Source organism: Eurypyga helias, unplaced genomic scaffold (genome assembly GCF_000690775.1).
Source record: "Eurypyga helias isolate BGI_N326 unplaced genomic scaffold, ASM69077v1 scaffold35304, whole genome shotgun sequence".
NCBI classification, from domain to species: Eukaryota; Metazoa; Chordata; class Aves; order Eurypygiformes; family Eurypygidae; genus Eurypyga; species Eurypyga helias.
This window is the reverse complement of record NW_010245417.1, coordinates 22,901-41,234: the sequence shown is the minus strand read 5'-3', so window position 1 is coordinate 41,234 and position 18,334 is coordinate 22,901. Positions and strand designations below refer to the sequence as shown.

Sequence of the window (18,334 nt, the reverse complement as noted above, 5' to 3'; positions counted from 1 at the left end):
ACTGTTGTGTCCTTGTTACACAGTAAAGGAGAGGTCATGGTACGACCTTGAAACGCTAAGGCTGTGTGGAACACGGGACTTCAGATCATCACATGGTTTGCATCTGCCTCTTGCCACCATTTTGTAAACCTACCAGAAGTCACTGCGTTTCGTGCAGGATAACTGGGGAATATACAACCTGTGTTTTTGAGGCCACAAGCTAGATAATTGACCATCATCGTCTTGCTTTGAATCCAGAAAAATATTTTTAAAAATTTGAGAAAGGACACTAATGAAAAGCAGGCAGATGTGTTTTGGTTGCAAGTCCATAATTAAGGCTGATGAGGAATTTGGGCTGTTAATATCCATGGTGCAGATGGCGCAGTCAAACAGAATATTGTAGAATCACAGAATGGTTTGGGTTGGAAGGGACCTTAAAGACCATCTGGTTCCAACACCCCTGCCGTGGGCAGGGACATCTTCCACTAGACCAGTTTGACCAGAAATGCTGTTCTGTCAGCTGCTTGGTATTCTTAGCACGGACAACCCAGACCACTGGACTCCCTCTTCCTTTCTCGATCCTCTGTGCATGGCTATTTCAACTTGGAGTGAGGTATGGAAAAAACCTCTGTACTCAGAATAATGGATTGGGAAGCAAGCTGAAGGAGAGGAGACACAGCAAAGTGCTGGGGCTTAGGATTTCACAGGGAGTTGTGTGACTGTGTTCTTGAGCAATTTATGGCCATGTGTGAAGAATTTCTTGCCCTATCCGGTACCAATCCTACAAAGGAGAGCTAAAAGGGGGGAAGAAACAGATGTGATGGTCTACTGAGTTCAGAAGGAAAGGCTCCAAATGATGGGATATAAAAATAAGTTCATACAAGCCTGTCATCAATATTTGATTTGTTGTTCCCAACGACTATTTCTGAGATGTGTTTCCCCACAGGGTACGCTCGCTGAACGTATTAGGGCGGGAGGAGCAGGAATCCCAGCATTTTACACCAGTACCGGCTATGGGACGCTGGTGCAGGAGGGGGGCGCACCTATCAAATACAACACAGACGGCACCATTGCCATTGCTAGCCAGCCAAGAGAGGTAAGATGTCAGTTTGTTACTAGGCAGCATACTGAATTTGTTACATATTTCCAAGGTGAACAGTTGTTTAAGCACATCCTGGCCAGGTTTAGTTTTGGTATATTGGATTAATAGGATGGCTTTGGTATCAAACACGTCAGTTTTCCTCTCACTGCTCCCTTCTGTTCTCTGTGATAAGTTAGAAAAGTTTTTTACAGCTTTAGGGTGACAGCATCGAGAACTGGCCCACGTGAAAACCTGCCTTGCTGAGTTACTCTTCACTTGACAGTTCTCTGACCAGGTTTGCTGTGTATTCAAACAAAATCCTGTACCTCACCACTGCAGTGCACAGTACTGATGGAGAACAACCTCCTATTAGTGGGGTAGATGCTCCTTCATTTCTGTGGTACGGAGTTAGCAGCCCTGCAGCTGTACGTGAAGCGTTAGCATTAGAAGAGATGGGATGTGTTCGTGTTAAAACAGGGAAAAGCTCAGTTGACACAAACTTTCATGAGATGTATTTGCCAACAATTGAAAGGCAATCTAGTGTGAGTATTTGAAATTGCCAGGAGATACAGTGTGGCTTCCAAGTAAGAAACAAGGATTTCATATTGAAATTGGATATAGAAATTTGAGAAGGGAACAGATTTCTCAGTGCCATAACTGCCCTTAAAGAAATGGATGTTGGTAATGCTGTATGTTCCAACTAGGCTGCAAATGGCATTAAATTCTGCCTCATGAATGCCTCTGGGGTAAAGATAATTTTTCCTCCTAGATAGTTTTTGCATATTTTATACATGGCTTTTTTTAGGATCTAATCATTAACCTAGTGGGGTTTTTTCTCCTTTTTTTACTGAATATTTTCTTCATAAAGTTTTACCATTTGAAGGAGTGTTTTGTTTATGAAATAGCTTATACTTCCGATAAGATCTTTCTTCTGCTTTTAATATTTGTGGAAAAATTCCTTTTAGTCTCCTCAGTCTTTTGGAGGGCTGATAACATGAATAGCATGATTTAGTCAAATCATTCTTCAATTCCATTTTGAATGCAAGCGTCATTTTAGAAAAACTCAGATCTCCTTTTACAGGACTGAAAATCTGACTTCAGATATGCTTTTGTCATACTTCCTTCCCTCTCAGAAATTTTAAATAGCTCTCAAGTAGTATTTGTGTATGCTCTAACCTTCTTCATTGCTAAGATAAATGCTGTTCCATGTTTCTGTATAGGACTAAAATACTAGCTGTTTGTCAGTTACATATTCTGACTTTAGGCACATTTTCATTACAAATATTGAGCACAGATACAGAGAAAACCAAGTGAAATTCAGCCTGTCAGATGATGTGATTTGAGTGCTCTGTCTCAAATCCACTTCATCTTAGATTTGGGGTTTCTGGTGGTGTGCAGTGATTATGAGCTTTTTCAACAGTTCTACTTTAGCCCTTCAGCTTTTGGTTAGCTGGTAGGTGTGCAGGAAGAAGCACATCTAATTCCAGTAGATGGAGCAGTAGGAATATGGGTCCAATTCTTGTTCTGTTTCACTAAACAGAGACACTATGATAAAACTGGGGTTTTCAGCCTTTCCAAACTTCTCTTTGTTATTATACAGTTCAGCTACAGTTTTCCGGATAAAACTTTATGTAGTATAAAAAGAAGTCTAAATATAATAGTCTGCAGAATTAACTCCATAAAATGAATATTACATGGAAGATGTGTCGGAAGAAACCTGTATCTCCACAGTGTACTTTTCTCTGTAGGTACGGGAGTTTGATGGTCGTCACTTTATTCTGGAGAAGTCGATTACAGGAGATTTTGCTCTTGTGAAGGCATGGAAGGCTGATCGTGCAGGAAATATCATTTTCAGGTATGAACTTGTTTACCAATGGAAAAGATTCTTTAATGGCTTAGATAATGAAAGAGAAGGAGAATCCTGTCTCCTGTGTGATGGGAAAATAATGTTTCTACTGATTTCACTTTCTTTCATATTGCCTTTCCTTTTTTTATTATACTGCTATAAAAAACCAAAATATAATTGCTTTTTCTAATGACTTTTGAGAATTGAAACATAGCTGTGAAATAAAACATTGGTAGTTAAAAATGAGACATAGCAGACAAAGTTATTATAACTGTGGAGAAATTCTGTTCACTTCAATTTTCATGTCAGTTTGGGTCCTTTTCCTTGCGCAATTAAAGCTAACCCAAGAAGTGCAGGTTCATGTATGTTAGAAGAGAAGGGAGCTGGGTCAGTCTCCTAGCCAGTCAGTGATGGGAAAACTTGATTTTATCCTTAGAAAAGTACGTTTAGAGTCAGTTTGATCTCATTGGTGCAGGGAGAGGCATCATATGAATTTACTGGCTTTTGTAGTGAAAAGTTTCATCATTGATTTGAGCTGCTATATTTGTGCTCTGGTTTGTCCTGAACTGAAGCAGGAGAGGTTTGCTAATGGTTAACGTTTGGTTTTTATTTGTTTGTTTTATGGCTATCAGATGAAAAGGTAAGTGTTGTGGTAATGAGTTGCAGTTTACTACAAGAAGATGCTGAATGATGCAGTCTGTCTTTGTGTGTATTAAAGCAAACAAGGAGTTCAAAAGCAACTGAAAAATAGGTGGAAAAAAAATACTGATAAAGTGATGGGTTTTTTTAGTGTACATATGTGGATATACACATCTATTCACATAAACTTTTATTTACATGTCTTATAGATATAATATTAAATAAAAATACTTGAAAATTAAGACAGATTTTTTTTTATTTTACTCAACTCTTGATATCCTGGCTTGCCCCCTGGCAAGGCAAGATGGTTTCTCACTGAAAACTGAGCTTTCTTGTGTGTGTGCACATGAATTTGATGGCTGCTAAACTGCTTTCCTTAGGCTCTGGAATGTGGAATAAAGAAAACAGTCTTCCCCTGTGGGCTTGTCTTTCTTTGATCCTGAGCCTCTACTGTCTGTGCTTTTACCCAGTGTCCATCTACTGTTGCTTACTTACATCTGAAAAATTCTTTCATTCTCCACAGAAACACTCTGGTTGCATTCTCCCTTTTCCCCTGCTCTTCCTTTATATCTTGTGGTCTCTCTTTATGTCTTTCCCTCTCTTTCTGGTTCCTTTCAGAAGCCTTCATGTGTCTCCCATGTTCTCACAATGCAGTTGATACTAGATACTACTTCTCTCTGGAGTGGACACCTAAAAATCTTTACTCTTTCTTTCAAGTATAACTAATAAAAGATGGAAATATCATCATCCAGTGTCTTATTCCATGTAGAGTATTGCTAGCTTAAAATAATTTGCTCTTAATAAGTAATAGTGACCCATTCTGTTTTTAGGTAAGACACAGTTACCCCATGGCCTGCAACAGAGACACATAGGCTCATCTCATAGCCTGTGGGAGGCCACAGAGGAGTAAACTCTAATAGATTAGAATATGACAGCAATATTTCTTTGATCTACAGGGTGAAAAGGAAACTGTAGTTTTGACGTCACACTACATATCGAGTATGTATGCACTGCCGGTGGGACCCTTCCATTCTTGTTTATTACATGACCTCTGGTTTTTATTGCTGAAGAATGCCTAGATAGACACAGGCTCTTCATTTACTCACATCTGTCACTGCTTTCTCAGCAGTGTGGTACTATTTATAGTGTGTTTCCCATGACTCTGATATCTGTGGAGCCAACAAGAATGGAGTGTCTGCCAAACAGTTAAGTTTGCTTAACAAGCTAGGAGCTTTTCTACATCTAAAAGAGGTAGTTTAGGTAGACTTACTTGGACCACGGGCTAGCATGAGGAATTTTGTCAGGTCTCATACGTGAAGCTATACTGTTTTCTTGGGCATCCTGAATGGCACCAGCTCCTTTAGAAAGACATTTTTTAAAGCGGGTTTTCTTTGTGATACTTTATGTTCCCTAGCTCTTTTGTTCCATACAGCATGCTGTGGCTGCTTTCCTTTCAGGCGTCTGTATGCTGAGTAGACTGTTTTGCACCACAGCTTTTGCCTAACGAGACCCGTCTCTGGCCCAGTAGATAATACTTCTTAGGCATAGTGTACCGTTACCAAGACAAATCATCCAAGACTCCCTCAGACATAATGAAATAATCCCACCTTGTTGCTGTGCTGGCTGAAAGGATGCGTATATGGGTATTTCACTTTGTTAGTCTGATGCAGACACCAGTTCTAGTTAGCAGAACTAAGTGTCTCCAGGTCTTAAGCTCTCTTGGAGCTTTGCTCGTCACGGACAACAGCAGGGAGTGACACTGCTTTTGTGGATGTTCGGCCTCTTTTGGCTCCCTTCCCTTTTCATCTGTTACCATTCTTTGGAGTTACTCCAGCCCAGTATACTTCCACTTTACAAGTGGAGGTGTGGTTTGGTGCTGATGCAAGTACACTCTTGACAAAGGCACATTGAAGGGATGACCTGATATGGCTGTGACAGCAGTAGCCCTGACTCAGATTATCGCTTCAAGTGGTTTAGCAATACATAAATTCAGCACATATCATAGAATCATAGAATCACTAGGTTGGAAAAGACCTTAGAGATCATCCAGTCCAACCGTATCTGTCCGCCACTAAACCATATCTCTCAGCACCTCATCCACTCGTCTCTTAAACACATCCAGGGATGGTGACTCCACCACCTCCCTGGGCAGCCTGTTCCAGTGTGTGATAACCCTTTCGGTGAAGAACTTCTTCCTTACGTCCAATCTAAACCTCCCCTGGCGCAGCTTGAGACCATTCCTCCTCGTCCGATCATCTGTCATTAGGGAGAAGAGACCAACACCCACTTCTCCACAACCTCCTTTCAGGTAGTTGTAGGCAGTGATCAGGTCTCCTCTCAGCCTCCTCTTCTCAAGGCTAAACAAGCCCAGTTCCCTCAGTCACTCCTCATAAGACATATTCTCCAGACCCTTCACCAGTTTTGTGGCCCTTCTCTGGACACGCTCCAGGACCTCAATGTCTTTCTTGTAGTGAGGGGCCCAAAACTGAACACAGTACTCGAGGTGCGGTGTTCTGAGGTGTCCCTTCATCTCTGCATCATTAGGTATTTACTGGATGTAGTTAGTTGGTTTAGTCTATGATGAACTTGTTTGCTACTTTTTGCCTTTGGAAGAAAACCTGTTGGGTCAGGTTAGGAATCTTATCACTGGAACACTGGACACTGTTGAGTCTACATGTCCAGAAAGATATCTTAAAATAATACAAAGGCAAACTTTGCTAGCTAGTTTCTGAATTTCTTACTCCAAACACTTGGAGTATTATTGGAAATAATAATTGGAGTACTTATTGAAAAATAAGTATAGTGTTCCTGTTTTTCGTTCTTCTGGATGATGTGTTTTCTAGATATAAGGCCTTTGATCTTTTGGAAGACTGCTGTTTCTGAAACAACTAACCCAAGAACATTCTAAATTGCATAAGCATTTATAAAATAGGGTCAGAATGAATCCCATTTACTCTTCTTAATTTGATGTTGAATTTTTTTCTTGTAACTTCTTTGCCTATGTAAAAATAATTTTATATCAGTTTCTTCTACTGGCAGAGCAGCCACTATGATTTTGAGAAAGTCTTTGGCTCAGAAAAGTAGTCATTTGCTTTGTTTCCACATCTGGCTTCCCCCATCTCTATCCATTCCCCTGGTATTTTAATTCAGCTTTTGTAACTCATATTTTTCTTCTCATTTTCTACTCTACCTAGTTTAGCATAGTTTTCCCTAAATCACTAATTGCTGCTATTGTGTTCATGCACTAAGAGAAGAATATAAATTCAGCACTGAGAGAAGAATACAAATGTAAGGTTTTGGTGGTTTTTTTAGGTTGTTTTTTTTTTCTCATCTTACATCCTTTTGTGTTTGCACAGCCACAGAGGAGACCCACAGGCAAAAGATATTGTCCCTTCTGTAGCTTATGTTAGGGGCTTCAGAGCTGCTGTGTGTTGCTAGTAAATCAGGATTTCCCCAAGATGAGTATCTTTGGGTATAATTTTGATTCTGTAGGTCTGTGCACTAGCAATCTTGTTAAAACTGCATGGTAGTCTTAGAATTTGGCTATTTAAATTCGCCACATCCCTCAAACCCAGGAGGTGGCAGCAGCATCCCAAAGTTCAGCATGTCTCTAGCACTAGGCATGGTTATCACACAAAAGGAGGAGAAAGCGTTGGAAAGTAAGGATGGTCAGAAAAAAAATGCTTCTGTGGAAAGGACATAGGAGGAAAGGAGGTTTTGAACTGTTTTGAACCTGGTTTCATGCATTTGATGAAAAAAAGTCAAGAATTCTACTTTTTAAAAGAAAAAATTTCAGTGGAAACCCACTAATACATACCTATTTTTTCTTAAATATTATGCCAAGCAGTTTTGTTTGCTGCTGAAAAATACAAAGAGGGGCTGACACAGGTCACTTGGTTTTCCTTGTGCCTAATAAAATCCGGGTGCAGATCCCCGCATGATTATACATGTCATGTGTTACTTTTATTCCGTAGAGACTCTTTTTCCTTGTTACAGAAATACTATGTGGTAATACTTAGGATGAATGCCAGAGTCTTGTAGTCAGTGCCAAAACTGGCACAGCTTTTTGAATCAAGGGAATTGGATTAAATTTACTACTGTGCAAAGTGCTATGCCGAGTCCTAGTCGGAATTATGAAGGCGTGTTTGAGACTTGAGAGGTTGTTAGGCCCTGTGCTGGCCCCCCTGTGGAGACTAATTCCATTCTTTGTGCAGTGGAATAAATGTGAAGGTACATTGTACAAAGCCCAGCTTGCTGCTGCTCTTGGATCTAATAAATGAACATATCAGTAGCATACCCAGTTTCAGTTAAACAATGTGCTGATTAAAATTCAAAAGAGCTGTGATAAATACTTTCTAATGTAGCTAACCATGATTTAATTTCACATGCATCTTACAAAATTCTGTAGTACTTCTTCATTCCTCCTATTTTTTTTATTAGTCATCTAGCTATTTGTCAAAAAGATTTGTTATGTTTATATTACAGAGATACTTGTAGTACCTTATGTCTGAAAAGTTTTTCCTTGTACTATTACAGCTTTTACTATTTTTTGTTTTTTTTTCCTCAGGAAAACTGCAAGAAACTTCAACCAACCTATGTGCAAAGCTGCCAGGACAACTGTGGTCGAGGTAGGGGATTGAAAAATAGTAAGCCCTATAACCCTAAAGTCAACAGCCCCCTTTGTTTTGCATGGTATTCTGGAAACAGAGTTCTTCTCTTGACTCATTGTGGGATTTTATGCCAGGGACAGTGGTTTAACCTGTCTCCTTGGATTGCCTGCTCCTGACATTACTCTCTTAGTGATTAGTTCACCATGGTTCCTCAGTTTATTACTGTTCATCTGATCCTGGGCAGGACTTCGTGTTTGCTGTCATCAACCTTTGAAAGGGAAACACGTCAACAGCCTTCACATTTGTTAAATAATACGTGGATGAAAGATGAAACAGTAGGCTTAGGCTGTGCTTCAGAAGATTCACGTGAGACCTTACGCAAAACTTCCTGATGATAAGGATAAATACCAACATCAACTGGGCAAATCATGAAGCTGTCGTAGTTGCGGTCTCTAAAATTTCGTGAATTACTTGAGTAATTCAGTCCAGAATGAGATACAGGCAGTTGGTGATGCCTCAAGAAAGAGGATGGACTAGATGATCGAGAATTGGCTTCCAATCTTTTTGTCCTTTTTTCTTGTTGTCTAAAAAGAAAATATAGGAGCCTACACAGGAAATATATTGGTGACTGGAGAGTTGCTAAGGCATAGCAGCATCTAAAAGATAGACTGCTCTATTAGCTTTTTTCATCACTGTGGAAAGTTTTTTTTATATGCCTAATAAAAGCTAAATATAGTTTGACAGTAAGATCAAGACAAACTCTTCAAGACTATTTCTAGTAAATTCTAAATGGAAGAGGTTTGTGTTTCTTCAGGGATTTTGTTTTGTTTTTTTGTTTGGACATTGGTGGGTTTTTTTTTTTGGGTGGGGTGTAAAATGGTACCTCAAAAACTGTATTTGTTATATAAACATTGCTGGATAATACATCTGAGAACCTTAATTATTTATTTATGTTTTATAGAACTATGGCAAAAAATACTGTAGCATTTGTCACACAACTTAGAGTGATAATTCAGCAACAGTGTGTGAGTTTTCAGAATTGGTTTTCAAGAAAGGTTTAAAATATTTTTCCATTTAAAAATGAAATTAAAAAAATCTTTCATCATTCCTTTTCCTTCTAGTCACTTGCCCTTCATACTTTGTTCAATCTGGTGTTTAGAGAATTTAAGTAGATCAAAGCCTTCCACCTACATTCTATCTCGTTCTCTCTTTCTGCTCTTCTATCCACGTGTGATAGGGTAGAATTTCCTTGTCAGTGAGCAGTAATTATGTGAAATTCTTCTTGCTATAATTCTACTTAACAGTCTTCAGTAGATCTGCTGTGAATTGTGTCCACTGTAAGTCTTGTTGCATTTTCAGTACCATTTGAGAACTGACAGGCTTTTTGCAAGATGGCACGTTAATACTACTTTGCAACTCTATTTTTTATGGAGAAATTAATGGGTGAAGAGGCATAACCAGAGTCTAGGACAAACAGATATTTTGAGCCAAATGCAATGCCTCATTGGCTTAATTTTTAAGTATCTTTCTTCCAAAATGGAATTCAGGATGTTGGTTTTGGATTCAAACCCAGGGAATCGGAAGATGATACCCCACTGTGGCATCTAGTACATCGTCAGTACTGAGCATTGTCTAGAGCTAATCACTGGGGAACTGGAGCAACCAAAACCAGTTTTGCCTGCCTCTTTAGTTAATGTTGTTCAAGACTGAAGGGTTAAATTGTCAATCCCGCTTACAGGGAGAAGAAAAAAAGTTTGTGTAGGGTAGTAGTTCAGATACTTTCTTGGCAGCAGGGTAACTGGTAATTCTGGTGACTGTTCCCAGCTCTGTTTCTGTTTTTCACCCACTGACCATTTAACTTAAGCAGACAGTGCTAGAAGTAGAGATGTGAAGCCATTCCTGCTCCTTTTCATCACACTATCTACAGGTCAGACTTGTCTTCAGAGTCATGCAGTGATTAATTGGGATTTGGAGGATAGTAGTTTCTCAGTCTGGCACTCCCATCCTCATTTTGAACATGGAGCTTTGTACCTGTTATGCAAGCAGATTTATGCTGCCAACATCTGCTTGTCTAGCACAAGGTGCCAAGCTGAGGTAGGTAACTAGGAAAAATCAGAGGCATATCCCTCTGTGTTTCTGATTTTTCAGTTGCTGAAATTTTTCCTTTAAAATGGATGCTTTAAATACACAGAAAAAGAGCCTTGTTACTCCTTGTAGCTACCCTGATGGGTTACTTATATCCCTTTTCTGCTTATTTGTATTTGTCTAGTTCTCTTCAGTCCTTTAGAAGCAAGCTCTTTTTTCAGGAACAGAACTTCATTTGTTAAACTTTATGTTAGAAGGATAGCTGCTAGGCCATTAACTTATGTCACTGTTAAGCTCAGTAAGTACTTTTTATGAATGTGCAACTTGAATTTTGGAAGATAGTTTTAATCACAGTTATCCCGCCTTGATGCAATCAAAACAAGACATGGAAAACTCATCTTTCTGTTTGTGCTTGTTCCAGCAGTTAATCACCCTCACTGGTATAAATATGTCTTTTCAGTGTAATTATTTTGGCTTTAGGTTTCATCCAGTGCTTTTACTCTCTTCTGCTAGATTAAAAACCTTTCTGAAGCTGGCATTTCCTCCCCACTGAGAGCCTTCTCAGTGCTGTTGATACGGTGAACAGATTGAGGTCTTAATCATTCTAACTCTAAAACATTTTCTTCAGCTCTCCTATCCTTTTATGTTTGTTTTTGTTGTTGTTGTTGTGGGGCTTTTTTTGTTTGGGTTTTTTTTCCCCCCTGAAACTTTACGAATGTGACCAGCTGGAGTGTCTTCAGCATGGTAACACTGCTGCCATTAATGTCAGCTGAAAAGTAGAGTTACTCTTTGGCCCTGCTGTTTCCTTTTTTCCATCCTGTACTCTTGGCTGATCATTATACAGGGTATGCTACAGCATTAGGTGCTTACACCTTGTTGATCCTTGACATACTTCAGGAAAAGTGAAATCGGTGTTTTCCAGCATGCATTCTCTAAGTATGGCAGGTATTTCTTCATCACAGATGTCAAAGTTTGTGTTTTGTTATGAAACATGTTATGTTTGAATAGACACAGTTTACCTGTTGGGTCTGGTACTGCTGCTTCCATCTTAGGATTTATTGTTTCACCAATCTTTCCCCAGATTTATTTTAGTTTCTGATCATTGATATACATATGGAATGGCACTCAGCATAATAAGATCTATACCAAAGGAAATCTAGACTACTGGAAATGCAATCTCAAGCTTATCTGTGAACTTGGAAAAAGTGGGAAGTGCACTGGGAATCAACTGCATCTTTTACCCTGTACTTCTAAGTTAACCTCAAGAGCTGTGAAATCTACAGACATGCATACCCAGTAAAACACAGGGGTTTTTTTAATGTATTAAAGCTGCTGTTCTCTAGTTTAAGCCAGCGTGGCATTTTACACTCTCTTAGTTGAAGTACAGGCAGACACTTAATTTCTATAACAGTTGAGAGGTGGCAGGCCTTGGCAGCATTTGCAGATACGGAGGATAAGGGTAGAAACCAAAAACCCCACCTCACAAACCCACAAACTGATAGATATTGCTTGCTTAAAAGCTCTCCTGTGTTGTGAGAAGTGAGGCTGGCTGTGTAGAGAGGCTTTGGAAGGAGGAGGAACTCAGGCTGTACCATTACCAGTTATGTCTGTGGCACACAGCGGAGAGTTACTGATTCTTAAAGTTCCCCTAGAACAAATTTCAGATTGAAGTGTCTGACCCCCAGCCTTGTTTCTTTTGACTAGGCAAATGGTTTTAAGTAGCTGTTCAGTACCCTTTTTTGATCAGGCATATGTTGATTGTAAACTTCTAATGAAATGCAAGAGATCTTTACTGACCTGCATGAATATTTGGGCCTGTTACATACATTTCTTTTGTTTATATAAGTGATGAGAAGTAGAACCTGCTAATATACATGATAATAAAGATGTTTGCTGAGGCACAGAAAACTGTCTGTAAAGATCCAACTGCACTGAGTCCATTGGAATTTCTACTTTAAGATGACCAGTATTGAGGGTCAAAAAGAAGTTTTCAGCTGAATTGCATGATTCCTGTTACTTGGAACGTAACCTCTGCAGAGAAAAATGTTAAATAATTCAATATTGGCAGCATTAGTTTGGCTTTATCTATATCTGAAAGCAAAATGATACAGCAGTTATTTGGGTTTTCGTTCTTCTACAGTGTTGCCTTTAAAAAATGGTCTGTGTCATCTGCTTCTCACTTCATCTTGCAGAACTTGCAGGAGTTAAGTATGCGGTCAGAGCTGTCGCTTGCTTTGGACCTGAGCCCTCATGCCCTCATGCACCCACTCAGCCTGAGGCTTTCCTTTGATTTTCAGGTCTATAAACACTTTTCTGCTCCTATTGCAAAGACATGAGTTGGGAAATTGGCCAATCTAAAAGGAACCCAGGGGTCACAAGTTACGTATGAGCCACCAGCCCTTGTAAAGGTGCAGAGGAATGGCTTGGTATGCGAAGAAACTTGAGGGCTTGTGTGGCCTATATACATGTTAACATTTCCAACACTCTGCTGATGAAGGACAGGTCTGTGGAATTCAGCAGGCAGCACTGCTGTCAGGCCCCTCAACAGACTCGTTGATTTGTGTGACGGGAAATGAAATGTGTAGCAGCTCCGAGTTACAGGGAGGCCTCCTGGATGTGTGCCTAGACTGCTAGAGCAAGGGCTGTGACATTAGGAAGCTTCCGAAGATGTGCATCTTCCTGAAGAGGCTCCTGTGAGCAGAGTCCTAGCAGGAGGGACAATTTTTGGTAATGACACCTTATTTCTGGAGGCAATTGAGACAGCTCAAAGCCACAGGAAGACACACGGTGTGGGTGTCATGACAGCACAGGAGAGATGAAGGGTGATACAAGGCCTGGGCTTTTGCTCTCTGCCATGGAGGAGTACATAAACATCCATGAACAGCCCCAAACATCCCTTAGCTGTTGTCAGTACTGAATACTTGTCCCTGGTGAAGTGGTTTGAGATCTCGGCCACTGCCACGATGTAAATGTTTGATAGTGGTAATAGTCAACGTTTAGAAATATTTATTGACTGGCCATTTGAATATCCAGTTTGAATAATTTTCTTGTTCAGATTGCAGAAGATGGCTAAATATATCTCCCTGTGTAAACAGCATTTCCACCTCAAATAATACCAGGGGAGGAAAAAAGAGAGTGTACTTTCTCATAAAAATGCATTAAATAAAAATCATTAAACCCTGCATTTTATCTCTGGTTGCCTAGTAACAACACAACCACGTCAGTGAGCGCCATTATCTCAGGTACAATGAACTGCACTGCACTGAGGCACAGAAGCAGGCTGAAATAAGCTACTTGTATCCTGTTATCTGTGCTAAATCATGGCATTGTGTTTTATTGAGGAAACTGGAAAATGAATCTCTCTTTTTTGGTGTCTATTCCTCCAAGTGCTTTAACAACAGCAAAATTTTCCTCAGATGCATAGCTCTGTTCTGAGGAATTCTTCAAGGTTTTTGCACAGTGACAGTTTGCTGTAGAAAGCCTGTAAGTACTGTTTTAAAGTGGAAAAATCACAGAAGCATAGAATCACAGAATGGTGTGGGTTGGAAGGGACCTTAAAGATCATCTAGTTCCAACCCCCCTGCCATGGGCAGGGACACCTTCCACTAGCTCAGGCTGCTCAAAGCCTCGTCCAGACTGGGCTTGAAACTGGGGCATCCACAGCTTCCCTGGGCAACCTGTCCCAGTGCTTCACCACCCTCTCCAGGAAGAATTTCTTTGTGATATCTAATCCAAATTTGCACTCTTTGAATTTAAACCCGTTACCCCTTGTCCTGTCATTACAGACCCTTGTAAAAAGTGTCCCCCCTCCAGCTTCCTTGTAGCCCCTCCAGGTATTGAAAGGCTGCAACACGGTCTCCCCAGAGCCTTCTCTTCTCCAGGCTGAACAAGCCCAACTCGCTTTGCCTGTTCCCATAGCAGAGGTGCACCTGCCCTTGGAGCATCTTCGTGACCTTCTCTGGCCTTGCTCCAACAGTCGATAATCCTTCATGTGTTGGAGGCCCCAGAGCTGGTCGCAGAACTCCAGGTGGGGTCTCAAGAGAGCAGAGTAGAGGGAGAGAATCCCCTCCCTCAACCTGCTGGCCATGCTTCTCTGGATACAGCCCAGGATATGGTTGGGGTATATATAATCTGTATGTAATTATGATTTTGTGAGCTCAGAGACTTGGTAGTTGAAGGCTTCTGGGAGGTACAGCTAAGAAGAAATGAAGCTAGGCTGTGTTAAGAGTTTGAGAATAAATTTTTCCAACATGCAGAAAGCATTGGAAGAGCAGTAGGTGTTTAACCTTAATTACAGTTATGGCAGTCTCAAACATAGAAAAGCAAAACAATGGAAAGTGAGACCAAGGTCAGATGTCTGAGGCTAAGCATTACAAAACACAAACCAAAATGATTAAGCATGTAGGAGCAAAATCAGAAATCTCGAGCCCAGTATGAAATAGAGAAGACTTGAAAGTAGCAGGAGATCTTTCTAAGAGTACATACATAGTGGGTTGGAGACCAAGGATTTTGATACTTCACAGCTTAATGAAGAGAGCAAAATTACCCATGCAGAGTATGAAGAAGGCTGAAGTGTTTAATGTCCTTTCTCCTTTTGTATTCAGCGGTGTTAAAAAGCATTTTGGTGGCTATTATGGTGCTAGTCATAGAAGGTTAAAGAACAAGTCAGAGAAGGATTGGAATTGAAATTCAGGGACTGCTAGTACTAATTTGGAAAAGCAGTTCCTAGAAGTATTTGCCTGCCACAGAATCACAGAATAGTTTAGGTTGGAAGGGACCTTAAAGACCATCTCATTCCAACCCCCCTGCCATGGGCAGGGACACCTTCCACTAGACCAGGTTGCTCAAAGCCTCATCCAGCCTGGCCTTGAACACTCCCAGGGATGGGGCATCCACAGCTTCTCTGGGCAACCTGTGCCAGTGCCTCACCACCCTCTCCAGGAAGAATTTCTTCCTGATACCCAAATCTCCCCACTTTCAATTTAAACCTGTTACCCCTTGTCCTGTCACTACAGGCCCTTGTAAAAAGTCCGTGTCCCATCCCCCATCCCTTCCACACACACCTAGAGTTGCTTTTCTTTTATATATAACCTCTAATTATGTGGGTTCAGGTTTGGCACTTAATTGCTGGGATAGTGAATGTTAAGTGGTTAAAATTCATAGCAGATCAAATTATTGCTGACTGCTGTACAGATAGTTTTACCTACATGCAACATTGTGCTGGAAGATTTGAATTTGTTTTTCTTTTATCTGTCTCTCATATTTTATTCCTTTCTAAACTGATTCTTGAATGAATATCATGAGCTTTCTCAACATCCAGCTTCAAAAGTTCATTGCAGATGTGAATATAATCTTCAATGAAAAAAAATCCTTTTGTCCTTGTCACATATGTTAAGAACAAATATGACATTCAAGGAGAATGAGCTAAAGCAAGTCCATGGTTGGTCAGTAGATACCGCAGATTGCCAGGAAGTCAGTGTGCTGGGGAAACTGATGGAAAGCCTCTGCTCCTAAAGCTAAATTTAGCGTTTTTTTCATAACATTTTGTAGAAAGACTGATTTACTGTGTGCTTGAAGTATATTTCATAGATAGTACTCAGAATTTGAAAATTAATAGTATTTAAATTACTCTAGATTTCACTTTTCATTTTATGTACTAGTATGTACGGTAGATCAATGATAATTCTTATGCCCTGCTTTGTGTAAAAGATGTGTTAATCACTCAATGATTTATCAGTCTTTGCATTTTAAATCACACATGATTCTGTCCATGAAAAGATGGGGCAGAGAGAATTTTAGGCATGATACAGGGAATTTCTATCCATATATACTTTTACGTATGTGTCTTAAAGGAAGAAATTATTTTCTGTGCTGTTAACATCTGGAGTGTCTTAAAGGAAGAAATTATTTTCTGTGCTGTTAACATCTGGAGTACTGCGTCCAGCTGTGGAGCCCTCAATATCAGAAGGATATTGACCACTTGGAGCGAGTCCAGAGGAGGGCCACGAAGATGATCAGCGGGCTGGAGCACCTCTCCTATGACGAAAGGCTGCAAGAACTGGGCTTGTTCAGCCTGGAGAAGAGGAGGCTCCGAGGAGACCTCATTGCAGCTTTCCAGTATCTGAAGGGGGCCTACAAGGAAGCTGGGAGAGGACTTTTTACAAGATCCTGTAGTGATAGGACAAGGGGTAATGGGTATAAATTGAAATCAGGGATGTTTAGATTAGATGTCAGGAAGAAATTCTTCACAGAGAGGGTCGTGAGGCACTGGAACAGGTTGCCCAGAGATGTTGTGGATGCCCCATCCCTGGGAGCGTTCAAGGCCAGGCTGGATGTGGCTTTGAGCAACCTGGTCTAGTGGAAGGTGTCCCTGCCCATGGCAGGGGGGTTGGAACTAGATGATCTTTAAGGTCCCTTCCAACCCTAACCATTCTATGATTCTATGATTCTATGATCTCTGATGGAGATTTCTAATACAAAATGAGAGGGATTTGACATTCAAACTGAAAATCTTACTAGAAGTTCACAATGTGAGTAATTGTCTGCTGATGTGAAACAAATGCATTTTTTTAAGGTGGTCAGAATATTGAGATTTGCAAAGCTGTAGCCTTGTAACTATTGTTGCAGTGAGAATTTTTGGAGCAATCATTTGAATAAGCAGCTCAGATTTTAGTGTTCTCTTGCAGCATCCTTTCCTGCAAATGCTATAGAACAGAAGTATTCTTGAGGAAAGTTTGGATTTAAGGAAAAGTAAAAGATTGAGATACCAAGACGGTCTTGACTTCAAATTATGCTGATTTTTCAGGCTGCAGAAGACAGTAAAAGAATTGATGAGGACAACAGACTAGTTTCTATTTCTATCTCCCAAACACTTTCCTGGTGTTTATTTGAAAGTCACCAAGTCTTCAGTTTTTTCCTCAAACTGTGTTAAATTGCTTTATAGAAAACCTGCAGTCATGAAGTCCATTGGGTGGAAATCCACTCCCATTCTCATGAATTAAATAAGTTCCTTAGTTTGCAACTTGTGATTAAACTGGAGAAAGCAATAGCTAAACAAATCTTAAAACACTGTTTAGGGTTTTTACATTTGTTTTTGCTTTGTTATAGGCACTTTACTCTTTTTTGTTAACCTTTGGAGTAAGTCAAATGCATTATATCAGTTTTTTTTCTTGTTGAAAGAAGCAGGGAAAAGCAAAGAGGAGAGCTGGGATATATTCCTGATCAAAATGGGGGAGTTATGTGGCCGATGTGCTGTGTGAGTAATGTGCTGAGGAGCACTTGCGCCCCCCAGGCTCTCAAAGTGCTGAATTTCTCAAACACTCTGAACATCAAGAGCTGCAGATGAAGGTACAAACACATCTGGATATTAGGTTTTTAAGTAAACTAAATTTCTCAGTGAAAATATTTTCAAGTAGCAATGTTTTCCTACAGTACCTTCAAAACAGACACTAGCGTTTTTATGCCATAATTTTTGCCTATTTGAATTCCAGGCTGATACAGGTTATAGTGATGTCCCATGGTTCTCCCTTTTCTTTTAAGTGAATTTGATTTGTTATTATGCACCTTTATTTCTGTTGCTTGTGCTGTTGTTTTTGTGGTTTTATTTGGTTGGGTTTTTTTCCTTGTGATTTTAAAAAGTCTTGTGGCTTTTGTAACATATTGGGAGGAGGCCATCTGAGAAACGGGCTTCCTAGCTTGGACAGCAGCACGTTCTTGATGCTGTGGTGTTTGGTCACCTCCTGTAAGACATTTAGGAGGGGTTATGTGCTTTGTGTTTGCCTTTGCCACTAGCTATTAGAAAATAACCCCATGCACACTGAAGTAGCCTATTCCTTCATTTTCCTGAGCTATGTATGCATTCAATTTAACTATTTTTACATGGTTTTGGTCTGAAATTTTACAGAAATGTGATGGTAGATGTACTTCATCCATTCAAAATTAGAACTGATTTGCGATTTTAAGAAACTACAGATTGAAGGGACTAAATTGAGCCTTCATAAAAGCAGACATGAATTGCTGTTTGTGATGGATTCCATCAGATTCCAATGAGGTTGAACATACGGTAATCAAATGAATCCAATTTAGATGTCTGCC

General features: G+C 40.1%; 1 protein-coding gene across 1 annotated transcript in view; it reads left to right on the top strand.

The window, feature by feature from the left end:
* Positions 1-909: 909 nt before the first annotated feature.
* OXCT1 (3-oxoacid CoA transferase 1) overlaps positions 910-18,334 on the top strand; it is a gene marked incomplete at both ends in the record, with an annotated part of 34,897 nt that continues 17,472 nt past the window's right edge. The window contains 3 exons of the mRNA XM_010150040.1: positions 910-1,075; positions 2,809-2,915; positions 8,113-8,173. Of these exons, the coding sequence (XP_010148342.1) occupies positions 910-1,075; positions 2,809-2,915; positions 8,113-8,173 (334 nt within the window). The remainder of the gene's footprint in view (positions 1,076-2,808; positions 2,916-8,112; positions 8,174-18,334) is intronic.